The sequence below is a fragment of the Ranitomeya imitator genome, chromosome 3, assembly GCF_032444005.1.
Source record: "Ranitomeya imitator isolate aRanImi1 chromosome 3, aRanImi1.pri, whole genome shotgun sequence".
Lineage (NCBI taxonomy): Eukaryota > Metazoa > Chordata > Amphibia > Anura > Dendrobatidae > Ranitomeya > Ranitomeya imitator.
This window is the reverse complement of record NC_091284.1, coordinates 51734861-51762708: the sequence shown is the minus strand read 5'-3', so window position 1 is coordinate 51762708 and position 27848 is coordinate 51734861. Positions and strand designations below refer to the sequence as shown.

At 44.0% G+C, this 27848-nt stretch overlaps 1 protein-coding gene across 2 annotated transcripts in view; it reads right to left on the bottom strand.

Moving 5' to 3' along the window:
- Positions 1-27848, bottom strand: part of MRPL39 (mitochondrial ribosomal protein L39) — a 121694-nt gene that overhangs the window by 16399 nt on the left and 77447 nt on the right. For both annotated transcript variants that reach the window (XR_011319761.1, XM_069760879.1), the window contains exons 7-8: positions 3549-3614; positions 2557-2710 (exon numbers count right to left, since the gene is read on the bottom strand). Coding sequence is in view for 1 of the 2 variants with exons in the window: in XM_069760879.1 (XP_069616980.1) it covers positions 2557-2710; positions 3549-3614 (220 nt within the window). In the remaining variant the exon portion in view is untranslated. The remainder of the gene's footprint in view (positions 1-2556; positions 2711-3548; positions 3615-27848) is intronic.

Sequence of the window (27848 nt, the reverse complement as noted above, 5' to 3'; positions counted from 1 at the left end):
ACTGGTATATGTCAGGTCTATAATATATAGGGAGCACTGGTATTTGTCAGATCTATGATATATAGGTGGGCACTGGTATATGTCAGGTCTATAATATATAGGGAGCACTGGTATACGTCAGGTCTATAATATATAGGCGGGCACTGGTATTTGTCAGATCTATGATATATAGGCGGGCACTGGTATTTGTCAGATCTATGATATATAGGTGGGCACTGGTATTTGTCAGGTCTATGATATATAGGTGGGCACTGGTATTTGTCAGGTCTATGATATATAGGTGGGCACTGGTATTTGTCAGGTCTATGATATATAGGTGGGCACTGGTATATGTCAGGTCTATGATATATAGGTGGGCACTGGTATTTGTCAGGTCTATGATATATAGGTGGGCACTGTTCTATGTCAGGTCTATAATATATAGGTGGGCACTGGTATTTGTCAGGTCTATAATATATAGGTGGGCACTGGTATTTGTCAGGTCTATGATATATAGGTGGGCACTGTTCTATGTCAGGTCTATGATATATAGGTGGGCACTGGTATATGTCAGGTCTATGATATATAGGTGGGCACTGGTATTTGTCAGGTCTATAATATATAGGTGGGCACTGGTATTTGTCAGGTCTATGATATATAGGTGGGCACTGTTCTATGTCAGGTCTATAATATATAGGTGGGCACTGGTATTTGTCAGGTCTATAATATATAGGTGGGCACTGGTATATGTCAGGTATATGATATATAGGTGGGCACTGGTATATGTCAGGTCTATAATATATAGGTGGGCACTGGCATTTGTCAGGTCTATAATATATAGGGGCACTGGTATATGTCAGGTCTATGATATATAGGTGGGCACTGGTATATGTCAGGTCTATAATATATAGGGGGCACTGGTATACGTCAGGTCTATGATATATAGGCGGGCACTGGTATACGTCAGGTCTATGATATATAGGTGGGCACTGTTCTATGTCAGGTCTATGATATATAGGTGGGCACTGGTATATGTCAGGTCTATGATATATAGGGGGCACTGGTATATGTCAGATCTATGATATATAGGTGGGCACTGGTATATGTCAGGTCTATGATATATAGGGGGCACTGGTATATGTCAGATCTATGATATATAGGTGGGCACTGGTATACGTCAGGTCTATGGGTCTCACGGCTACATAATACGATCTCCACCACATATACACGAGCAGGTTTTTATTCCCAGGTCCCGGCACTTTTCTACCAGGCTCTGCAGCACCACAATCCTCCCTTCCCAGCACAACGTGCGGCCGCGCTCAGCAGGAGCCGACTAAGGACGCAGAACAGAAATCGCCTTTCACGGGGTTAAATGCGATTTAATAATTCAGAGCCTCTTGTAGCTTATTAACCGGAGAAGAAAGGGAAAAAGGGAAGAAAAACAAGAGCGCTATTATAGACCCTTGTTCAACTGCAATTATTATTTAACACTCAGCAAGAATGGAGAAGCAGAAGCCGGACCACTCGGGGTTATCTGAAGGGTCCGCAAACAAGCCTCCTTTGTAATTATGCTAACATAAAGGACACGCTACCGTCCGCACAATACAAGACTGATTGTACTGTACTCCTGGCAAGAGCTAAGAAAACAAATAAAATGGGGGAAAGAAACATACTGAACAAGTGTGGAAATACTGGAGATCTCTCGCACACGCACGCTCAGAACTTTACTTGGTAGAGCAGCAGTTTGAGCTGCGGAGCTGCTCTTCTTATTGTAATTAGGATGACAGACAATTTCTATATGGCCGCCCACCTACATACAAATTGATTCGCAGGACCATGTGACTGCCGGAGTAGAGCCTCGAGAATGGCTCCTACCTTCCAGCAATCGCGGCTCTTCTTTTGATTAGCCGCCTAATCTGCAGAAGAGCCGCGGATGCCGCCATCATGTGAGAGGCGGTTCTTACGGCTCTTGTTCAGCAGCCACAGATTACGGACGTAGTAGATGGATAGTGAATGAAGATCACACACATGTACACTATGGTAATTCGTGGTGGCACGTGAACCATACTGGTCCTCCAGACCCAAGGTAGTGACCGGAGAGGTAGTCACACACATGAAATGCCGCTCTATTCACTTGAGAAACTGGGAGCTCTGATCTTGGGATTATTAGAAGACCACCACCTACCATACATAAGCTATGGTCGTACGCGAGATAACATACCAGACACACGAGCTCTCGGTTCAGCCGAGCATCACTGCCTTATCGACAGAGGAGAAAGTCACTGTTAAACACTTTTGGCGGCGACTTCGCTCCCCTGAGAACAAAAGGTTCAGCCACTGATGTTCCAACTCCTTTTTCCACACCGCCATCTTGATTTAGGGGACAATTTGGAGGGAGGCCCTATTCATATTTTGATATTTCGAGGAGAGATCATGTTACATCAGTGGCTACAGAAGACTCGACCCCTGAGGTTGCGGATGATGATCCCAGGATTTTGGAGCTTCGGAGAAGAACCCATTCTTGGTCAGTCTACACGACACGTATAATTTCCCCATGTGAATCTTGTGTGCTCTTACCATCAAGTGTCTGGGTAAGGAGAGACCCTGGAAGCGTCGGATATATTCCGAGGAGATGGTGGACAGGGGGTGAACGGCCGTCACCTCGTACTGCATACAAAACCCGGTCCTGGGAATATGGGGGCCTTCACTGAGATCCACAAAGTCACCAAATCTGGAACACGGCAGAGATATACGATTAGTCAGGGAAGATTCCCATCATGGTCCTTCTAATAAAGGGGGACTACGACTTATAAGCCAAGATTGTGATCTAGGTATGAAGAAGCAGCCCTCTATGGTCGTCATGTCGGAAAAGGGGTCTGGCCATTCGCTTTATGCATATTTTATAATAAAAATCTGCCCAGAATGGTGTAAAAAAATAAAGGAATAATACACACTCCAGGCATCTGTGCTGGGTGCCCCACCGGCCTCTGCACTTCCATCTATTCATTGGCTGCAGTGGTTAAATGTCTCCCGCCCCATTTATGAACGGTCAATTATCTATAAAGATGACCAAGGACCCCTATAGCCATCCTTCACTGTGTCTCATCCATAGCAGCTCCCACTTTCCTCTGCTCCAGCTAGATGGCCATGTGACCGCTGCAGGCAATCACATGGCTGTACAGCAAGGACTGGGGGCGTCCAGAGACCAGTGCAGGACTCGGACAGAGGAGTAGGAGGACATTGCTTATGTTAGTATTTTTCAGGTTACTATATTAATGAAAGCTTGATGGTTTAAAGAAAAAAAAGAAAAAACTTTACAAGGGAGTCTGTCACCACAAAATGACTGATCAAACCAAGCACAGGTGCCAAGCAGTTATGTTCACCCTCCCAGGTACTTGATTTTCACCACACTGATGACTCCCGGGAGCCAGAGAGGGGAGGAATAGATGGAAAGTAAGTGGGACGGAGCACTGAACTGTTTGGCCACGCCATGGTGCACCGAGTGCCTGTGCTTGGTTTGAACAGTCATCAGACTCTATATAGCCATGGAGATTGAGAGAAATACCCACCTGTGTACAGTCACCTTCCCCTCGGGATGTTGGGCTGCCTTCTCTTCCAGCATCAGCAGCTTGTACCTGAGGAAACAGGATCTAATTATTACACAGTACAGTAACACTTCTGCACCAAACACAACATAAAAGTCACCAGACAACAATGTACTTTTTGCACAACTTGCTGTTTGCTAGCAAGGGGCTTAATGGCAAAATTCACAACAGGTGTTTGATCCATTAATTGACCAATAATTTGCAGGGTTTAATTAGAATTGGTATTAAACCGTCCTCCTCATTGTCAGTGGATGGGTCGGCATGACAACCCGGGGTTAGCAAGAGACCCCTGTGATTGTCATAGCTGGATAGCTATGAGCGCCACCCAGTGGTCGGTGCTCATAGCAAGTGAGCATTCTGCTACATAGAGCAGGACTGCAGCCCTGATCTATGCAGCACAAGCGATCGGATGATCACAGCTTCTAGTCTCCCATGGGGACTATTGAAGTAAGTAAAAAAAAAATGTTTTTAAAAATATTAATAAAGTAAAAAAAAGTATAAAAGGGAAGCAAAAAAAAAAATCGGAAATACCCCTGGTCTTTAAGGGGTTAAATAAGTTGTTTGAGGATGAGGAATTCACCATTGCATGGTTCTACTTACATGCCCTACTTTCATGATAAATCATTGTAGCGTGAATTTTTTACGTTTTCCATAAATTTCACCCGAAAGTCAAATATCCCTAACTTTTTGTGAGCAGTGTATATATATATATATATATATATATATATATATATATATATATATATATATATATATATATATATATATATATATATATATATATATATATATACAGTGGGGCAAAAAAGTATTTAGTCAGTCAGCAATAGTGCAAGTTCCACCACTTAAAAAGATGAGAGGCGTCTGTAATTTACATCATAGGTAGACCTCAACTATGGGAGACAAACTGAGAAAAAAAAATCCAGAAAATCACATTGTCTGTTTTTTTAACATTTTAATTGCATATTATGGTGGAAAATAAGTATTTGGTCAGAAACAAACAATCAAGATTTCTGGCTCTCACAGACCTGTAACTTCTTCTTTAAGAGTCTCCTCTTTCCTCCACTCATTACCTGTAGTAATGGCACCTGTTTAAACTTGTTATCAGTATAAAAAGACACCTGTGCACACCCTCAAACAGTCTGACTCCAAACTCCACTATGGTGAAGACCAAAGAGCTGTCAAAGGACACCAGAAACAAAATTGTAGCCCTGCACCAGGCTGGGAAGACTGAATCTGCAATAGCCAACCAGCTTGGAGTGAAGAAATCAACAGTGGGAGCAATAATTAGAAAATGGAAGACATACAAGACCACTGATAATCTCCCTTGATCTGGGGCTGCACGCAAAATCCCACCCCGTGGGGTCAGAATGATCACAAGAACGGTGAGCAAAAATCCCAGAACCACGCGGGGGACCTAGTGAATGAACTGCAGAGAGCTGGGACCAATGTAACAAGGCCTACCATAAGTAACACACTACGCCACCATGGACTCAGATCCTGCAGTGCCAGACGTGTCCCACTGCTTAAGCCAGTACATGTCCGGGCCCGTCTGAAGTTTGCTAGACAGCATTTGGATGATCCAGAGGAGTTTTGGGAGAATGTCCTATGGTCTGATGAAACCAAACTAGAACTGTTTGGTAGAAACACAACTTGTCGTGTTTGGAGGAAAAAGAATACTGAGTTGCATCCATCAAACACCATACCTACTGTAAAGCATGGTGGTGGAAACATCATGCTTTGGGGCTGTTTCTCTGCAAAGGGGTCAGGACGACTGATCCGGGTACATGAAAGAATGAATGGGGCCATGTATCGTGAGATTTTGAGTGCAAACCTCCTTCCATCAGCAAGGGCATTGAAGATGAAACGTGGCTGGGTCTTTCAACATGACAATGATCCAAAGCACACCGCCAGGGCAACGAAGGAGTGGCTTCGTAAGAAGCATTTCAAGGTCCTGGAGTGGCCTAGCCAGTCTCCAGATCTCAACCCTATAGAAAACCTTTGGAGGGAGTTGAAAGTCCATGTTGCCAAGCGAAAAGCCAAAAACATCACTGCTCTAGAGGAGATCTGCATGGAGGAATGGGCCAACATACCAACAACAGTGTGTGGCAACCTTGTGAAGACTTACAGAAAACGTTTGACCTCTGTCATTGCCAACAAAGGATATATTACAAAGTATTGAGATGAAATTTTGTTTCTGACCAAATACTTATTTTCCACCATAATATGCAAATAAAATGTTAAAAAAACAGACAATGTGATTTTCTGGATTTTTTTTTCTCAGTTTGTCTCCCGTAGTTGACGTCTACCTATGATGTAAATTACAGACGCCTCTCATCTTTTTAAGTGGTGGAACTTGCACTATTGTTGACTGACTAAATACTTTTTTGCCCCACTGTATATATATATATATATACACAGTGGGGGAAAGAAGTATTTGATCCCTTGCTGATTTTGTAAGTTTGTCCACTGACAAGGACATGAACAGTCTATAATTTTAAGGGTAGGTTAATTTTAACATTGAGAGATACAATATCAAAAATAAAATCCAGAAAATCACATTGTATAAATTATATACATTTATTTGCATTTTGCAGTGAGAAGTAAGTATTTGATCCCTCTGGCAAACTAGACTTAATATTTGGTGGCAAAACCCTTGTTGGCAAGCAGAGCAGTCAGACGTTTTTTGTAGTTGATGATGAGGTTTGCGCACATGTCAGGAGGAATTTTGGTCCACTCCTCTTTGCAGATCATCTCATCATTAACATTTTGAGGCTGTCGCTTGGCAACTCGGAGCTTCACCTCCCTTCATAAGTTTTCTATGGGATTAAGGTCTGGAGACTGGCTAGGCCACTCCATGACCTTAATGTGCTTCTTTTTAAGCCACTCCTTTGTTGCCTTGTATGTTTTGGGGCATTGTCTTGGTGGAAAACCCAGCCACGACCCATTTTTAATGTCCTGGCGGAGGGAAGGAGGTTGTCACTCAGGATTTTACGATACATGGCTCCACTCATTCTCCCATTGATGCGGTAGTCCTGTGCCCATAGCGGAGAAACACCCCCAAAACATAATGTTTCCACCTCCATGCTCAACAGTGGGGATGGTGTTCTTTGGGTCATAGGCAGCATTTCTCTTCCTCCAAACACGGCGAGTTGAGTTATTGCCAAAGAGATCAATTTTTGTCTCATCTGCCCACAGCACCTTCTCCCAATCACTCACAAAATCATCCAGTTCATTGGCAAACTTCAGACAGGCTGCACATGTGCCTTCTTGAGCAGGGGGACCTTGCGGGCACTGCAGGATTAAACCTTTACGGCGTAATATGTTACCAATGGTTTTCTTGGTGACTGTGGTCCCAGCTGCCTTGAGATCATTAACAAGTTCCCCCCCATGTAGTTTTACGCTGATCTCTCACCTTCCTCATGATCAAGGATACCCCACGAGGTGAGATTTTGCATGGTGCCCCAGATCAATGTCAATTTACAGTCATTTTATATTTCTTCCATTTTCTTACTATTGCACCAACAGTTGTCTCCTTCTCACCCAGGGACTTACTTAAGGTTTTGTAGCCCATTCCAGCTTTGTGCAGGTCTATGATCTTGTCCCTGACATCCTTATAAAGCTCTTTGGTCTTACCCATGTTGTAGAGGTTAGAGTCTGACTGATTAATTGAGTTTGCGGACAGGAGTCTTTTATAAAGGTGACTATGTAAGACAGCTGTCTTTAATGCAGGTAACAAGTTGATTAGGATCGTCTAACTGGTCTGTAGGAGCCAGAACTCTTAATGGTTGGTAGGGCATCAAAACTTATTTCTCACTGCAAAATGCAAATACATTTATATAAGTTTATAAAATGTGATTTTCTGGATTTTATTTTTGATATTCTCTCAATTTTAAAATTAAACTACCCTTAAAATTTTAGGCTGTTCATATCTTTGTCAGTGGGCCTACATACAAAATCAGCAAGGGATCAAATAATTATTTCCTCCACTGTACATCATTTTTTCTTTTCATAGAGTCATAGAATGGTAGAGTTGGAAGGGACCTCCAGGATCATCGTCTCCAACCCCCTGCTCAATGCAGGATTCACTAAACCATATCACACAGATGTCTGTCCAGCCTCCGTTTGACTTCCATTGATGGAGAACTCACACCTCTCGTGGCAGCCTGTTCTACTCATTGAACACCCTTCACTGTTAAAAAGTTTTTTCCAATATCTAATCTGTATCTTCTCCCTTTCAGTTTCATTTCTTGTTGGGTTTCCATGTGCAAATGAGAATAAGGATGATCCCGAAACACTGTGACAGCCCCTCAGATATTTGCAGACAGCTATTAAGCTCCTCTTAGCCTTATTTTTTGCAAACTAAACATTTAACTGTTCCTCGTAGGATATGCTTTGCAGTCCGCTCACCATCCTGGTAGCTCTCATATGAATTTATTGTTTTTCGATTTTTTTTTTTTTTTAAAGGGAAGCTGTCATCTTAAATTGGCGGGATATTAAACTACAACTATGGTGCACACATACTGTAATTCACTAATATACTACGGAAAACAGGGACGGACGGGGTGGATAAATGAAGAGGAAACGCCGCCCATCGGACCAGTAAAAACTCATTTTAATATACCGCCAATTTGAGGCGACAGCTTCCCTTTAAATGTCTGGACACAGTATTCCAGATGAGACCATGACCAATGAGGAGTAGAAGGGGATAATTATTTCACGTGATCTAGACTCTATGCTTCTCTTATACATCCTAGAATTGCGTTTGCGTTTTTTGCTGCTGCATCACACAGTTGACTCATGTGCAGTCTGTGATCCAATAGTATACCCAAGTCTAAAATAAGTTGTAGATTGCAAGGTTTGTATTCCAATCACATGTATCATCCCAAGTTTCAGTGATGGCTAGGACATCCTTTCTCTTTTCCTCTGTTAGCAGCTCCAATTCTCCTCGTTAGTTCCTCGTGCTCTGTGCATTTCTATAGACATATTAGTTTGCAGTCGGTTTCTCTTGCTCCTCTATTTTCATTTCATTTATAGGGAAAGGCTTTTTATTACATGGAAACTAGTAGAGGAAAATACCAGAAGGATTTTATTAGATATCTTTTACACCATCCTCTCTGGCTAGAGCCCACGAATCTCTGGGGTCATCACATAAGAACTACATATGAATAGGGCTCCTAAGAAGATGAAGTACAGTATCATGCTCTATGCTAATGTAAGCCATATACTAAGCTGCGGCAGAAAGGAGCCTGTACTTCCAGCTGTGGCCTCACTGCTTACAGGATTAAAGAGCAGCGACCACAATACTATGAGCAGCCGTTACATCCATTATACGTGGCACGGGGTCATCAACTCGCTCCCATGTGTGCAGAGATAATATAGTAATGGTCATCTGTAGCAATGCATATTTTACAAACTTTGATAATCCAACATATCTCGGATCACACTGATGCCAGATTATCAGAAACTCCCAAACAGATATTCTTATAGACATTCACAGGTTCTGTGCATACACAATAATTGGGGGTATTTTGGGGGGAAATAGGTACATTGCTTATGTAGCGCCATCATATCCCGCAGCTCTTTACAGACATGATCATCACTGTCCCCACTGGTGCTCACAAGCCAAATTCCCTATAATTATGTCTTTGGAGTGTGGGAGGAAACCGGAGAACCACGAAGAAACCCACGGGAACATAGCGTGAACATACAAACTCAATGTAGATGATGAAATGCCCCATATGTGGTGTTTGGGGGCATTTTGCCTTCATTAACGCTGATAATTAAACTGGCACAATGGCGGAAAACTAACAGTAAATGGTTCCGGGATAACCAATGTAAGCCCCCATCAATAGTGATAAAACTAGTGCTTACATGTGAAAGGCAGAATTGACTGCCGGAGGCCGTAAAACACTTCATGGCCAGGGTCACACGAGCGTATATTCTCTCGTGACAGAAAATCCTATCGACTATGGTAAAGACATTGCGACCAAACTCTTGTCCGAGTTTGATTAATGTCAGCTTAGTGTGATCCGATTCTCTTGGATGAGAAAACGAAGAACACAATTTCTTCATCTCCTCCTTTCTGTGAGTCAGCAGAAATCAGATTGCACTCAGATGTCATCCAAGTGCAGTGCAATGGCTACCACTAGTGACTAGCATCAGCAATACTCAATGCATACCCGAGCACCCCGATGCTCACTCGAATGGGTAGCACGCTTGCTCATCACTAGTTTTCACCCAGCCAAAGACTTGAATGGGTGTGAATTATGCGATCTGCGCTGCAAACCGCATCATGCTGTGATGTTTTTTTTTCTCGTGCTGAGTCGCTATCCGAAACCGCATGAACCATGGATCGTCAAGCCACTCCTTTTAACGTGGGCATTACGCTACTCAGACAACACACGGTGAGGGTAAAACAGTGTGGCAGTACTTCATTGAAAAACAAAACTGGCAAACAACACATAGAACGGTCCCAGCAAAATACCCCAAGATGGTGCCCATTACAGAGTCTCACCCTTCTGCTGACTCCCCGGGATAATGGCAGCTGTCACTTCAGAGCTTCCAGGGTCAACTACCCCACCCGTGACACGCACGCAGAAAAGAGGTAACGACAAGCTTAGGAAGATGACAGTCCATTGAGGTACAAAGCCAGTTGACCCGAGGGTCACAACCTGGCTTCTCCAAACATCTACATGGATGCAGGTGCCTCTGGTGCCAATCCTGCTTTCTCCAAACGTATCCATGGTTCATCGATGGTCAATGAAGCAGATCTGTATTCTTCCAACCGGAGCCTAAGTCCCCAAGCAAGCATCCTCCTGTGTCCCTCGTGATGGAGCCATGCTGTATTGGCTGCAGTCCTGCAGAGTCCCTGGATGTTTGTAAGTCTTGGCTGAATCTCTGGCTGTCTCTGTCTCTATAGAGGCATATAACCTCTTTTTATACTCAACAAGTGTCAATCATTCAGTATTGACATAAAGGGTAAGAATGGAGATAAGATCAAGTAGCATTACTTGATTATTTAATCTATTACCATAGTTTTGCCTCAAATGTTTTCAAAGTCACCAAACCATCTGTCCTACACAATGCATAATTAGCATATCAGTAAACATCACTAGTCATGATAAGTCATATCAAATATCAATATTACAGGCTTGCCTAAGCAAAAGTCTGTTTTCTTCACCACATAAATTCAAAAGTCAACATATAGATAAACAGTCTATTCTTCATGGCTTGCTAAAATAGTCGTCAGGCTAATTAAGATACAATGCTGGGTCTCCACACTTACCCATACCTACCCTTCCGGGTTTACATTGTACAGTATGCCACAAGCATCCTCTTGAAAGGAAATGGCAACTTTAAAGAATAACTGTTCTAGCTCTGTTTTTTCCATAAATTAATAGTACATGTAAAAATAAGAAACTTTGCAATAAGTCTTATTAGAGAAATCCTTTTTTTTACCTGGATTGATGTTTCTCAAAATTCTCAATTCAAGTGTAAATTCTGTCTTCCGTGAATCCAGATTTTCTCATTGCAGAGATAGGATATGACAGTTGGTGCTCATAAAGTTCTATGGAGAAATGTAACTGTGGTTTCAGACGTTGCAGCAGAATATGTGTCCTCCTCCTCTCTGCATAGAGTATTACAAGCACCAATTGTCATCTCGTTAACGATAAACCCTGTCTTCACCAAGATTTTACCATGAATTGAGAGTGAAAGATCTATTCAGGAGGAGAAAGAAGCATATTTCTATAATAAAAGCTATTATACAGTTACATATTTTCATGTTAGTTATTGATTTAGGACATAAAAACTACAATTACACTCTGAATTGTGCTCCTGTGGAAAACGTCCATGTGCATCCCATAGATCTAAAACACAAAGTTAGTCTTCCCCCCCCCCCCCCCCCCAGAAAATCACTCCAAAAGTACCGGCCACTGGGGGGGTTCTCTTCTTTCTCACCTTTTCCCTGCCCGATGTGAAATATAATCCATTTCCAGCAGCAGAGATGGCAAAACAGTAGGTGTTTCTGCTCCTGCCGTTTCGTTTGTAGTAATGTATACTGGCAGAACAGAAAGGCAGGATTTTAGTTCAGGTAGGCCGCAGCAATACATGCTGGGAAGTGCAGGAAAAGGACGTTCCAACACCTATAGTGCTGTCAGAATGCTAATGAAGAGTAACCGCCCAATCAAAAAGAGAGAATTGTTTCAGAGGATGAGAATGGGCATAATAGGTATGTGCACAAAAAGCAGTGTTCACTTTATGTGGGGGCTACGTGGGGAAGGACATTTATGTTATTAGTGTGCCTGCCTGGCGTAGCCGGTGCTGACAGGAGACCGCTTCATATCAGGAACACAGCTCTTATACGGCAGTTTATACATTTTGCTTCTCTTTATCTTTCTCTTCGGCGACACATAAATGAGCAGGAATATGTAACACGCGAGCTCCGGGGCTCCCACTCCTGCTGGGCCGCACTTCACATAATGTTGATCAAAGAACAGACATGCAAGACTGAATCATGAAGACGCCAGGCTCACATACAAGAAACTGCCGATAGGGGGGAAGGTTACTGGAGGAAGACACCACAGGCTTCTTTATTTAGGCTGGATTCCCATGTGGTAACTCTCAAAAATAACTTCTCAGCTTTAACCCCTTCTTCAACCATTAGCATAGCCACAGAACCAAAATGTAGACAGTGTGAAGCTCACCTGCATTTGTGGGAGACGCCATACTCCGACTGAAGACTGTATTTAGGCACCCAAACACCTTCAATAGTGGTCAGATGAGCACGATCTCTCAGGAGGCCTGAATATCACACATGTCATCCATTATCCCTCATTCCCCTAACATCAACTGTTGGGAGAGATAAGACACCTAGCCATTGTGGAGAATCAGGGGTCGCAGGGTGCCACAGTAACTAGCCGAAATAGCGAGGACCAGGGATCGTACCACCAAACACTTGCACACAGAGGAGGTAACGACAAGCGTAGGAATTCAGGTACAAGGCCAGTTGACCTGAGGGTCAAAACCTGGCTCTTCCACACATCTCCATGGAGCCAGGCAACCAGCGGGTCCCCATCATGGCTTTCTCCAAACATATCCAAGATTCAGCGATGGTCAATGGAGCAGATCTGCATTCTTCCAACCTAGGTTGTTTCCTGTAGAATGACAGATCCGTATCCCTCGTGATGGAGTCATGATGAATTGGCAGCAGTCCTGTTGGATCCCCTGGATGTTTGGATGTCTTGGCAGAATCTCTGGCTGTCTCTCTCTGTCTATACCGAGGCATGTAACCTATTTTTATACTTAACAAGTGTCCTTCATTCAGTATTGACATAAAGGGTAAGAATGGAGATGAGATCAAATCGCATTACTTGATTATTTAATCTATTTGCATAATTTTCCCTCCTCTGTTTTAAAAATCAACAAACTACCTAGCCTAGAGAATGATTAATTAGCGTATCAGTAAACATGACAAGTCATCAAGGATAAGCGCACAATAGAAGTCAATATTACAGGCTTACACAAAAAGTCTGTTTTCTTGACCAGCCAGAAAGAAATGCTTAAATTCGAAAGCCAACATACTGATAACAGCTTATTATTTTTGGTTTGCTAAAAATGTACATCTGGTTAAGATACAATGCTGTGTCTCCACAGCCAGTACTCCCCAAAAATTGTCAGGTTTGGCTGACTTTGCCCTTCTATGTTTAACCATCGATAGGCCTCGCTCAGGCGGCTGTAGCGAGCTTGTCTTTTATTGTTACTATTAAAAATTGTAAAGGGAATCGGTCAGTAAGACCAATCCCTTTTTCTTCCCAAACCACTCATATGGGCATGGAGGTCTTAGAAATGGAAATCCATTGACACCTTTATATCTTCTATCTGTTGCTGCATTTCCAGATAATCAGCAATTTATATGCACACAAGTGTTCTGGGTGTGACTGAACACTTAAGGAGCTAAAGAGGCTGGTGCTGTCAAGTCCAAAGCGCTTAAGTCTTTTGCATATGAATTAAAAATCTAATTACTTGGGAACACAGCAACAGGTATAAGACATAAAAGTGTAGATGGATTTACATTTCCAAGACCTGTGCCCATATACTTATATATGACGGCCCCTGAAGAAGCCAGTTTACTGGCGACACGCGTCGGGCACCTTTTGCTCTCCCCCTCCTCGTCGTCTCTTTCCAGCTAATTGACTTGTTTTCAAGTGCCTCAAGGGCTTGCATTGCACACATTAGGCGCATTCATGGGTAGAGGTAGTATGATTTATTTCCATGGGTCATTACACAGTTGTTATTTATGAATTTTCTGCAAACGGTACCCTTTTGAGATAGATTGTGCAGTGGATACATCTAGGAGCTAATATTTTCTAATTGATTTCTGCATATCTACACATTTATTTGAGTGGCTTGGCTAGCTGGAGGTGTTCAATGGCAACCTTTAATAATCCGTGCATCTATTTATCATTCTACACCTGGAATTTACATCCAGGTGTTAGAATCCTCTATTTCTGTGTTCGTACATTTATCTGACTGGTGCGATAATCTGATGTGTATAGGTGGCAACTACCTGTCTTGTTTACATCCAACAGCACAGTTATTAAGTCCTGCATCTACCCTATTCGGTGGGCGAGACAGGGGCAGTTGTTCCAAGCACGGTATCTACTAGGTATGACTTACAATTTAAATCTTTGAACAATATTTTGTTGCTGGGAAGACACAGGGAGTGGTGTTTACACTAAGGGGGGTGATCAGCAGCCTTACTATGGGCGCTCATGTTCTTTATACCCGTTATGGTTTTTAATGTTTTTATCTTTGGAGTGTATTTGTATGTCAATAAAGATTCATTGTTTTATTTATGAGTGATCCTTGGTATTAGTATGCTATTTTTTCTTCTTAGTGTTTGATGTCCCCATTGGATATAGCATACTACAGGTGATCCTTGTTTTTGGAGTGGTGCCCTCCGTTGCTGCCTAGCATATACTTACCGTATATGTGGTTTGGGAAGCGGTAGGGGTTGATATTCCTGACAGATTCCCTTAAGACATCATTAATTCCAGAGTGCCGTACATGTTTACATACATGTAACACATATATGAAATATTAACAAGTACAAGAAACCATCAGTGGATGACCGTCCATCCAGGTATAAGGCCAGATGACCCGAGGGTCACAACCTGGCTTCCCTGAACATCTCCATGGAGCCAGGCAACAGGCGGGCATTCACTCTTGAGGGATTGGAAGATCACCAGCGGTAGTGAGGTCATAGCCGGCTGTAGGCTTTTCTGAAGAGAATGGAATTCTCCAAATTCTTCCTCACTAGTGATGAGCGAATATACTTGTTACTCGAGATTTCTCGAGCATGCTCGGGGGTCCTCCGAGTATTTTTTAGTGCTCGGAGATTTAGTTTTTCTTGCTGCAGCTGAATGATTTACATCTGTTAGCCAGCATAAGTACATGTGGGGATTCCCTAGCAACCAGGCAACCCCCACATGTACTTATGCTGGCTAACAGATGTAAATCATTCAGCTGTGGCAAGAAAAACTAAATCTCCGAGCACTAAAAAAAATACTCTGAGGACCCCCGAGCATGCTCGAGAAATCTCGAGTAATGAGTATATTCGCTCATCACTAGTGAGGATGAATTTGGAGAATAGAATAGAGTAGACACATTATGGTCGGCCGTGTATATCATTGCCAGTCATTTATACTCTATTCTTTGAGTAATTAATAGCCAGTGAAAGGATTAGCAGAGGGGAAAGGTGGAAAAGAATAGAGTGAAGAGGTGGATTAATAGGGAAGCAGAGTTAATGATAGACTGGAGTGGTGCAAGAGTGTTCGATGAGAGGCCACAGAGGAGGATCTTGCAGTATTCAATATGTGAAATGTTGAGGGCATATACTAACAATATTGTTGACTCCGGGGAGGAGGGAATGGACAGATTTTGGAAATATTCTTGAGTTGGAAGAGACAGGAGGTGGTAACGGCTTGGATGTGATACTGGGGAAAGTATAAAGTAATTTATTGTGATTGCTAGGTCTGGTGGGGGGTTCAGCAGGACAGGGGAAGATGACGAGTTTGGTTATGTCCACATTGAGTTTTAGAAAGCGTGATGAGAAGGAGGAAGATATGCCACTCAGATTCTGGACAGCAGATAGGTGACATCAAGGCAGAGAGGCAGATCTGATGTGTCATGAGCATATAGGTGAGGGCTTTATGAGGTGTCCAGGGAAAATATTTATATTGAGATGCGTACTGGTCCAGCACAAAGCGTTGAGAGACACGGTCAGAAAAATGAGAAGGCACTAAATGTGTGGTTATTGAGGCATGAGAAGATCGAGGAATAGGGCCAAGTCTGTGAAGCCAACAGGAGAAAGGATTTTCAGTAGGAGGAAGTAGTTGACTGTGTCAAAGGCAGACGACAGTCTACAATGAAAAACACAATAATATTGATTATTGGCAGGTTATTGGTTACTTAGTAGAACAGCGGGGACGAAAGCCAGATTGTAGCTGGTTGAAGAGTAAGTTGGATGCGAGATAGAAGAAGACATCAGTGTCCATATTAAGCCACAAATCGCAGCCTGACAATTTATCCAATACCTCAACTAACATCATCATATATCACTATGGCGCTGGGAGTTTATAATAGATCTACAGTCGGGCTGGGATTTGCGGCATTACCAAGAACAGTAAAGGTACCATTGGCCAATTTCTCTTGCACATTAACAGTGGTGCAATGCCGGTGGCTGGAAAAGTCACAAGTTTGACAATATAACATAATTGGGCAGAAAATGTCATTAAATACGTTGATCTAATTATAAAGAATGTGATAAATAGACAAAATGCAAATCAATGCCTTACCCTTAAAAACCATTTCAAAGAGCCGACCACGGGGCATTTCCATTTTGTGCAACTTATGGATCATTGTTTGTCAAGTGTGATCCATGTCTAGCAGCAGAGACACCAATATGGATTACAGGAGGTTGGGGTGGGTCTCGGACTTTCTACAGGAAGAAAGGGACTGTGTCTATGGAAGTTGGGGTGGGCCTGTGTCTCTCCCTACAGGAAGTTAGGGAGGGCCTGTGTCTGTACAGGAAGTTAGGGAGGGTCTGTGCCTCTACAGGAAGTTAGGGAGGGTCTGTGCCTCTACAGGAAGTTAGGGAGGGCCTGTGTCTCTCTACAGGAAGGGACTGTGTCTACAGGAAGTTGGGGTGGGCCTGTGTCTCTCTCTACAGCAAGTTAGGGAGGGCCTGTCTCTCTCTACAGGAAGTTAGGGAGGGCCAGTGTCTCTCTACAGGAAGTTAGGGAGGGCCTGTGTCTCTCTACAGGAAGTTAGGGAGGGCCAGTGTCTCTCTACAGGAAGTTAGGGAGGGCCTGTGTCTCTCTACAGGAAGTTAGGGAGGGCCTGTGTCTCTCTACAGGAAGGGACTGTGTCTACAGGAAGTTGGGGTGGGCCTGTGTCTCTCTCTACAGCAAGTTAGGGAGGGCCTGTGTCTCTCTACAGGAAGTTAGGGAGGGCCAGTGTCTCTCTACAGGAAGTTAGGGAGGGCCTGTGTCTCTCTACAGGAAGTTAGGGAGGGCCAGTGTCTCTCTACAGGAAGTTAGGGAGGGCCTGTGTCTCTCTACAGGAAGTTAGGGAGGGCCTGTGTCTCTCTACAGGAAGGGACTGTGTCTACAGGAAGTTGGGGTGGGCCTGTGTCTCTCTCTACAGCAAGTTAGGGAGGGCCTGTGTCTCTCTACAGGAAGTTAGGGAGGGCCCGTGTCTCTCTACAGGAAGTTAGGGAGGGCCTGTGTCTCTACAGGAAATTAGGGAGGGCCTGTCTCTCTCTACAGGAAGTTAGGGAGGGCCCGTGTCTCTCTACAGGAAGTTAGGGAAGGCCTGTGTCTCTCTACAGGAAATTAGGGAGGGCTGTGTCTCTCTACAGGAAGTTAGGGAGGGCCCGTGTCTCTACAGGAAGTTAGGGAGGGCCTGTGTCTCTCTACAGGAAGTTAGGGAGGGCCTGTGCCTCTCTACAGGAAGCAATAGTAAGCACGGCACTCTTGGCTTCTTGGAGGTGCACAAGTTAGGTATCCAACCCGTCAAATATAAGCAATAAATTACTTGGAGATCTTTTTGCAAGATAAGAAGTGAACAATTCGTTTATTTAGTGCATCCAGTTAAAAAATTAAACGTTTTCGGTCTAATCAAAAGACCTTCATCAGAAACAGTTTTTGGAGTACTGGAATACATATGTTACTTGAACTCCGTGATCTGGGGCTACGGACTCATAGCTCATACATGCCACCACGGTCCAATCCACCAGTGGAAACCTTTGTTTCCCTTGTCGAGAGAGACATCCACACATTGACTCGGGAGATGGATCGGGGGAAGTTCCAGTTTCACACCAATCTCACACACTCAGAGAGACTCTCACTGGAGCAACTTTCATCGGATAAATCTTTGATAATCAAACCAGCAGACAAGGGTGGGGCGACGGTAGTTATGGATAGGACTGACTATCTTGAGGAGGTGTTTAGACAACTAGGGGACACTACGGTGTACAAAGTAATACCACATAACCCTCTGAACCAGTTGGTCCAAAAAAAAAAAAATCGCACCTATCGTAGACTTCCACTTTCAAGCAGGCACCATTGATAGTAAAATGAGAGATTTCCTCATCAAAAGGGATCCCATTACCCCTATATTTTATGTTTTGCCTAAAATACATAAAAGACTAGTCAAACCACCTGGCCGGCCTATTGTATCCCTGACCGATTCGGTCCTGTCACCTTTATCAATGGTACTGGAGAAAATTCTTACGCCAAACCACCCGCTCTTTCTTGCTGGACACTAATGACTTTATTCAGGTCATTAGATCTTTAGGCCCCATATCCCCTACTTCCCTTTTGATTACCTGGGATGTCAACAGCCTATACACATCGATATAAATATAAATATAGGTATTGGCCTGCACTCTATATCGAGTCGGGGTGCTGGTGCGACAGACCATAGGGTCTAATGTCAATATAATATGAAATCCACCGCACTCCCTATGTGGAATATCTTAGAACAGAAATGTAATTTTTTGAAATTTGCTAATTTATTCAAAGAAATAACATCGGATCAAAATACAAGGCAATTGATACAAATTGTGTATGCGACTCAGAATGGTTGACGTTTCGACCCTCCCGGGTCTTAATCTAGGGTCGCACTAAATCCAGGTACAAGTAGAAAATAATAGAAAAGGCGTTGTCCCTGTGGTATCCAGGGGCAGGTATTACTTCCTAACGAATGTAGCCTAGTGAATGGTACGTCTTTCGGTGCAACCTTAAAGAAAAAAGACAGCGGTACGACAGTGTTTTGTTGATAAGCTGATGGTGAATACGGCCCACAAGATAAATTGTTTATGGATATAGCCTTAATATGAAATACTAACGGCGCATCTGCGTCTTGTTGGTGGTGGGACCATACAGATAGCCTAGAGAGGGATCCGTATATGGAAATAGCCTTAGTTGTGAAAAACGGCAGTGCGTCTGCGTCTTGTAGGTGTTTGGGTAGAAAATACGGCCAAAAGGGAAATCCGATGTAGGGTAAAGCCGTAATGGGGAAAAACAGCGGCGCACCTGCGTCTTGCTGATGAGAAAGGCGTGAAGCCCTGGGAGGAGAGAGCGGCGCTCCTACGTCCTGTATGCTGTATGGCCAGAAGGGCCCGTTTCTCTCTCTACAGGAAGCTAGGGAGGGCCTGTGTTTCATTCTCTACAGGAAGTTAAAGAGGGCCTGTGTGTCTCTCTCTACAGGAAGTTAGGGAGGGCCTGTGCCTCTCTCTACAGGAAATTAGGGAGGGCCTGTGCCTCTCTCTACAGGAAATTAGGGAGGGCCTGTGCCTCTCTCTACAGGAAATTAGGGAGGGCCTGTGCCTCTCTCTACAGGAAATTAGGGAGGGTCTGTGCCTCTCTCTACAGGAAATTAGGGAGGGCCTGTGCGTCTCTCTACAGAAAGTTAGGGAGGGCCTGTGCGTCTCTCTACAGAAAGTTAGGGAGGGCCTGTGCTTCTCTCTACAGGAAATTAGGGAGGGCCTGTGCCTCTCTCTACAGAAAATTAGGGAGGGCCTGTGCCTCTCTCTACAGGAAATTAGGGAGGGCCTGTGCCTCTCTCTACAGGAAATTAGGGAGGGCCTGTGCCTCTCTCTACAGGAAATTAGGGAGGGCCTGTGCCTCTCTCTACAGGAAATTAGGGAGGGCCTGTGCCTCTCTCTACAGGAAATTAGGGAGGGCCTGTGCCTCTCTCTACAGGAAATTAGGGAGGGCCTGTGCCTCTCTCTACAGGAAATTAGGGAGGGCCTGTGCCTCTCTCTACAGGAAATTAGGGAGGGCCTGTGCCTCTCTACAGGAAATTAGGGAGGGCCTGTGGGTCTCTCTACAGAAAATTAGGGAGGGCCTGTGCTCTCTACAGGAAATTAGGGAGGGCCTGTGCCTCTCTCTACAGGAAATTAGGGAGGGCCTGTGCCTCTCTCTACAGGAAATTAGGGAGGGCCTGTGCCTCTCTCTACAGGAAATTAGGGAGGGCCTGTGCCTCTCTCTACAGGAAATTAGGGAGGGCCTGTGCCTCTCTACAGGAAATTAGGGAGGGCCTGTGGGTCTCTCTACAGAAAATTAGGGAGGGCCTGTGCTCTCTACAGGAAATTAGGGAGGGCCTGTGCCTCTCTCTACAGGAAATTAGGGAGGGCCTGTGCCTCTCTCTACAGGAAATTAGGGAGGGCCTGTGCCTCTCTCTACAGGAAATTAGGGAGGGCCTGTGCCTCTCTCTACAGGAAATTAGGGAGGGCCTGTGCCTCTCTCTACAGGAAATTAGGGAGGGCCTGTGCCTCTCTCTACAGGAAGTTAGGGAGGGCCTGTGTCTCTCTACAGGAAGTTAGGGAGGGCCTGTGGGTCTCTCTCTCTACAGGAAGTTAGGGAGGGCCTATGTGTCTCTCTCTACAGGAAGTTAGGGAGGGCCTGTGCCTCTCTCTACAGGAAATTAGGGAGGGCCTGTGCCTCTCTCTACAGGAAATTAGGGAGGGCCTGTGCCTCTCCCTACAGGAAATTAGGGAGGGCCTGTGCCTCTCTCTACAGGAAATTAGGGAGGGCCTGTGCCTCTCTCTACAGGAAATTAGGGAGGGCCTGTGCCTCTCTCTACAGGAAATTAGGGAGGGCCTGTGCCTCTCTCTACAGGAAATTAGGGAGGGCCTGTGCCTCTCTACAGGAAATTAGGGAGGGCCTGTGGGTCTCTCTACAGAAAATTAGGGAGGGCCTGTGCTCTCTACAGGAAATTAGGGAGGGCCTGTGCCTCTCTCTACAGGAAATTAGGGAGGGCCTGTGCCTCTCTCTACAGGAAATTAGGGAGGGCCTGTGCCTCTCTCTAAAGGAAATTAGGGAGGGCCTGTGCCTCTCTCTACAGGAAATTAGGGAGGGCCTGTGCCTCTCTCTACAGGAAATTAGGGAGGGCCTGTGCCTCTCTCTACAGGAAGTTAGGGAGGGCCTGTGTCTCTCTACAGGAAGTTAGGGAGGGCCTGTGGGTCTCTCTCTCTACAGGAAGTTAGGGAGGGCCTATGTGTCTCTCTCTACAGGAAGTTAGGGAGGGCCTATGTGGGTCTCTCTACAGGAAGTTAGGGAGGGCCTATGTGGGTCTCTCTACAGGAAGTTAGGGAGGGCCTATGTGGGTCTCTCTACAGGAAGTTAGAGAGGGCCTGTGTGGGTCTCTCTCTCTCTCTCTACAGGAAGTTAGGGAGAGCCCATGTCTCAACAGAAAGGTGGATCTGACCTGTGTCTCTATAGGAAGTTAAAGCGGGCCTTTGCCTTTCTACAAGAAGTGGGGGAGAGTCTCGGCTTCTCTACAGGAAGTGAGTGGGTCTTTGCCCCTCTACAGGAAGTGTGTGCGGGTCTCCCTGCTCTTACTCTACTGTTTGTCAAATTGCATACAGGCATTCCAGAATGGAGGGCTTTCCATTGAGGACAGGCACGCCATTGGACTATGACAAGCACAATGGATGCTGGGAAGTGAGAGAAGGGAAGTTATGGCTCTTACAGTACTGGCAGAATGCTGACGAAGAGGAATGATCCGTGCAAAAAAGAACGGATGGCAAGTTACAAAGTATGAAAAAGATAACAGCAACAGGACAGATAAGACTGGTATATAAGCCAAAAGTAATTTTACTTTGTTGTGGGGAATGAAGGCTGCAAAATATTTTTCTACAGAATTTGTGTGACATTATAACCTTATTTTACCACAATGTTAAAGGTACAGAAGACACGTAGCAATCAGCCAGACATCCCTGCAAGTATGAATTAGAAAGGACTAATTATGCTTTCCACAATAGTTAGAAACTATTTTATCTTATAAATAAGACATTTCTGAAATTGGCAGAAACTGTATTCAGGAAACGATCACATCCAGCCCTAACGCCACGCTGTGTAGGCAGCTATTCATTTCAGGAATGCTACTCACTGCGCGAAAAGTCTAGACTACGGCATATAAATCAACGGTATTAAAAGCTTTGCAAGTACGGAGAGGAATGACTGAAGAATTGTTCAGCATTAGTCACACAGGAGCATCATATGGCTTATCTGCACTGCAAGACGTCCGTAATTCCCTCCACTGTACATGGCACATAGCGCTACCCGCCATTAACACTGTAAGGACAACAGAACCAGAATATTCACACAAATATCACGTGCTCATCGCAATACTGTGGGCTCAGCATCCTCAGAATCAGATTTGCATATTGTTTTACATTTTGTTCAGCCCCACTGTCGGGCTCCCTCTAACGACTCGTTGGTCCTACTACACTGACTCGTTGGTCCTACTACACTGTTTTGAACTTTTGACTTTCAAGCTCTATATGATCCTCTAAAAAGAGGTAACCATCATTTTATAGACCACCATCTTGGCTATCTCAAACAAATTTGACTTCCAACTATTTAGCATATGATTAGTTATGCCGATTCTTGTCATGTACTGTTTTGCTAAATGTTATTTTTTTATTATTTTGTTAGTATTTTGTAAATCCATCTTTGGCTTTCAAGTTTCAACACTGCCTGAATGCTTTTGGGCATGCTCTTGATCAGATTCAAGCACGTCTTCGTGGAAATCTGATCCCAGGTCTCTTCTACTCGTTCCCAAAGTTGGTGCATACTGCCGGAATCACTTGGGTATGTATATGGCTTTTTCTTCAACTCTACCCATGCATGTTCAATTGGGTTGAGGTCTAAGGACTGTGAGGGACAATACAGCATCTCTACTTCTTTGTTACTGAACCACTTTGCCAATCTCCACGCATGCTTCGTATCTTTTTCCTGCTGGAACACTACTGTTCTTTTCATACCCATAGAACTCGAGTGTACGAAGTAAATCATCTTGTAGTATACTCCCATGTGGCTCAGCATTGAGAGCATCTTCACTCTTGGTCAAGTATCCAATGCCTTTGGCTGTGAAACAACCCCATATCATCAGGCTTCCTCCGCTGGACTTGACAGTTCCTTCAATTTCTCGATCCGTTAGCTCCTTTGTTCCTTTTTTCTTCCAAACCCATTTGCACCCATCAGAGTCTAGTCTATTGACTTTCTTATCGCTTCAAATCACTAGTTTCCAATCTTCTACTGTCCACTTTTCATACTTTTTTGCCAACTCGAGCCAACGCTTCTCATGACATAACTGAAGTTGAGGCTTCGTTACTTTTTCGGGCCACCATTCCAGACTTGTGTAATGGGCTTCGTACGGTGCTTGTATAAAAAATCTGTGATCTCACTATTACGAAGAATACGAGCCACCTCTACTTCCGTGTTTGTCACGCCAGAACTGATAGACCTTGTGATGAGCTAACTTGTTGACTCCAATATTTTGCCTGGATGTCCACCTTTTGGCTTCTGAATGGATGGGTGGACAGACTTAATTTCGTGTTCTTCCCACTGTCATGGCACTCACATGATGTTTGGCAATTTTCTTGGCCGGAGGAACCGCTATCGATGAGCTGGATGATACAGTTTCTCTTTTTCGGGGAAATTTTCTTCATGACTGCTCCCCGATTCAAACCTGTGACCCTTTTCTTGGGAATCAACCTAATAACACACTGAGCTATTAGGGAACGTGAGAACAGGTTATAATTTGTAGTATTCAGGAAGAAGAATATTCTTACACCACCAGGAGCAACAGTTACAATGCAGTGACATGACAAGAATCTGCATAACTAATCATATGCTAAATAGTTGGAAGTAAAATTTATGTATGAGATAGAGATATTTGTCAATGAAATGATGGTAGTCTCATATTCGATGGTGAGATATGGAGCCTGAAAGTCAAAGTTCAAAACATTGTTACCCTTTTGCTCGTCAGTGTATAAAAGGCAGTCAGGCAGTCAAGAAGCGCTGTAGACACAGATACACACTTTTCAACTGGAGTCAAGTGCTCTTTAAGATACCGATACAAACGTGTAAAGCTCCATGGAATAAATGGCGCTATAAAAATGAATAATAATAATTACTTCAATGGCTCTCTGGGGACAGAGGATAAGACACTTTTTTTCCCTGGAAGAACAAAGGATTGAGCGTGCAGAGATTGAGCATGCTTGGTCCTTCTCATTCGATTATCAAGTGAATTAGAATAATATTGCCCAAAACTGCTGATCTCCGCAGGACTGAATGTCCACTTACTGTGCATGCGTTTTTGCAAACTATCCATTGGTAGCTTAAATTTCATATCCGATGGGAGACAAGCTGCTGACACCGGTATCTGGCATCAGTTACCTGTCTTCTACTTACACATAGGCAAACTTATCCAGAAACCATGTGAATGTTGGAGACCAGATAAATAGCTGTCCAAGGTATATCACTATCTCTGTTGTGAATTCTGTGGCAGAGCTCCCTCCTGTGGTCACAAGTGGTACTTCGGCTGATTCTCTCTGGGAGCTTCCGTTTGTGGAGGAAACTGGTACTGCTGCTTCTGAGTTTCCTCCCTCAGGTGATCTGGTGAGGTCGTTAGGTGCTTCTCTACTTAACCCCACCTAATGCTTTGATTCATGCTTCCTGTCAATGTTCCAGTGTTGGACTTGTGTTTCTCTGGATCATTCCTGTGGTCTGCTGCTCTGCATAGCTAAGTGCTTCTTTGCTATTTGTTGCTATTTTTTCTGTCCAGCTTGTCTATTTGTTTTGCTGGAAGCTCTGGGACGCAAAGGGTGTACCTCCGTGCCGTTAGTTCGGTACGGAGGGTCTTTTTGCCCCTTTGCGTGGTTTTCTTTAGGGTTTTGTGTAGACCGCAAAGTTATCTTTCCTATCCTCGTTCTGTCTAGAGTATCGGGCCTCACTTTGCTGAATCTATTTCATCTCTACGTTTGTCTTTTCATCTTACTCACAGTCATTATATGTGGGGGGCTGCCTTTTCCTTTGGGGTATTTCTCTGAGGCAAGGTAGGCTTATTTTTTCTATCTTCAGGCTAGTTAGTTTCTCAGGCTGTGCAGAGTTGCATAGGTAGCGTTAGGCGCAATCCACGGCTGCCTCTAGTTGTGTTTGGAGAGGATTAGGGATTGCGGTCTGCAGAGTTCCCACGTCTCAGAGCTCGTTCTATTATTTTGGGTTATTGTCAGATCACTGTATGTGCTCTGACCTCCATGTCCATTGTGATACTGAATTGCCTTTCATAACAGTACAGGAAGCCAAAGTACTAATGATTCTCAATAGAGGGAAAAAAAGTTCTGAGACCATTTTTTTTTCTTGGCTTTGTGTTTTGTCTTTTTTTTCCCCTAGACATTTGGGTGGTTCAGTACACAGGTGTAGCGATGGACATTAGAAGTCTGTCTTCATTTGTGGATCAGCTCTCGGCAAGAGTACAAAAGATTCAAGACACTATTGATCAGAAATCTATGTTAGAACCAAGAATTCCTATTCCTGATTTGTTTTTTGGAGATAGAACTAAGTTTCTGAGTTTCAAAAATAATTGTAAGTTATTTCTGGCCTTGAAACCTCGTTCCTCTGGTGATCCAGTTCAACAGGTTTTGATTATTATTTCTTTTTTGCGCGGCGACCCTCAGGACTGGGCATTTTCTCTTGCGCCAGGAGATCCTGCATTGAGTAATATCAATGCGTTTTTCCTGGCGCTCGGATTGCTGTACGATGAGCCTAATTCAGTGGATCAGGCAGAAAAGAATTTGCTGGCTCTTTGTCAGGGTCAGGATGAGATAGAGGTATATTGCCAGAAATTTAGAAAATGGTCAGTGCTCACTCAATGGAATGAATCTGCGCTGGCAGCTATGTTCAGAAAGGGTCTCTCTGAAGCCCTTAAGGATGTCATGGTGGGATTTCCTATGCCTGCTGGTTTGAATGAGTCTATGTCTTTGGCTATTCAGATCGGTCGACGCTTGCGTGAGCGTAAATCTGTGCACCATTTGGCGGTATTACCTGAGCTTAAACCTGAGCCTATGCAGTGCGATAGGACTTTGACCAGAGTTGAACGGCAAGAACACAGACGTCTGAATGGGCTGTGTTTCTACTGTGGTGATTTAACTCATGCCATCTCTGATTGTCCTAAGCGCACTAAGCGGTTCGCTAGGTCTGCCACCATAACATAGTAACATAGTTAGTAAGGCCGAAAAAAGACATTTGTCCATCCAGTTCAGCCTATATTCCATCATAATAAATCCCCAGATCTACGTCCTTCTACAGAACCTAATTGTATGATACAATATTGTTCTGCTCCAGGAAGACATCCAGGCCTCTCTTGAACCCCTCGACTGAGTTCGCCATCACCACCTCCTCAGGCAAGCAATTCCAGATTCTCACTGCCCTAACAGTAAAGAATCCTCTTCTATGTTGGTGGAAAAACCTTCTCTCCTCCAGACGCAAAGAATGCCCCCTTGTGCCCGTCACCTTCCTTGGTATAAACAGATCCTCAGCGAGATATTTGTATTGTCCCCTTATATACTTATACATGGTTATTAGATCGCCCCTCAGTCGTCTTTTTTCTAGACTAAATAATCCTAATTTCGCTAATCTATCTGGGTATTGTTGGTCTCCCATCCCCTTTATTAATTTTGTTGCCCTCCTTTGTACTCTCTCTAGTTCCATTATATCCTTCCTGAGCACCGGTGCCCAAAACTGGACACAGTACTCCATGTGCGGTCTAACTAGGGATTTGTACAGAGGCAGTATAATGCTCTCATCATGTGTATCCAGACCTCTTTTAATGCACCCCATGATCCTGTTTGCCTTGGCAGCTGCTGCCTGGCACTGGCTGCTCCAGGTAAGTTTATCATTAACTAGGATCCCCAAGTCCTTCTCCCTGTCAGATTTACCCAGTGGTTTCCCATTCAGTGTGTAATGGTGACATTGATTCCTTCTTCCCATGTGTATAACCTTACATTTATCATTGTTAAACCTCATCTGCCACCTTTCAGCCCAAGTTTCCAACTTATCCAGATCCATCTGTAGCAGAATACTATCTTCTCTTGTATTAACTGCTTTACATAGTTTTGTATCATCTGCAAATATCGATATTTTACTGTGTAAACCTTCTACCAGATCATTAATGAATATGTTGAAGAGAACAGGTCCCAATACTGACTCCTGCGGTACCCCACTGGTCACAGCGACCCAGTTAGAGACTATACCATTTATAACCACCCTCTGCTTTCTATCACTAAGCCAGTTACTAACCCATTTACACACAATTTCCCCCAGACCAAGCATTCTCATTTTGTGTACCAACCTCTTGTGCGGCACGGTATCAAACGCTTTGGAAAAATCGAGATATACCACGTCCAATGACTCACCGTGGTCCAGCCTATAGCTTACCTCTTCATAAAAACTGATTAGATTGGTTTGACAGGAGCGATTTCTCATAAACCCATGCTGATATGGAGTTAAACAGTTATTCTCATTGAGATAATCCAGAATAACATCCCTCAGAAACCCTTCAAATATTTTACCAACAATAGAGGTTAGACTTACTGGCCTATAATTTCCAGGTTCACTTTTAGAGCCCTTTTTGAATATTGGCACCACATTTGCTATGCGCCAATCCTGCGGAACAGACCCTGTCGCTATAGAGTCCCTAAAAATAAGAAATAATGGTTTATCTATTACATTACTTAGTTCTCTTAGTACTCGTGGGTGTTTGCCATCCGGACCCGGAGATTTATCTATTTTAATCTTATTTAGCCGGTTTCGCACCTCTTCTTGGGTTAGATTGGTGACCCTTAATATAGGGTTTTCATTGTTTCTTGGGATTTCACCTAGCATTTCATTTTCCACCGTGAATACC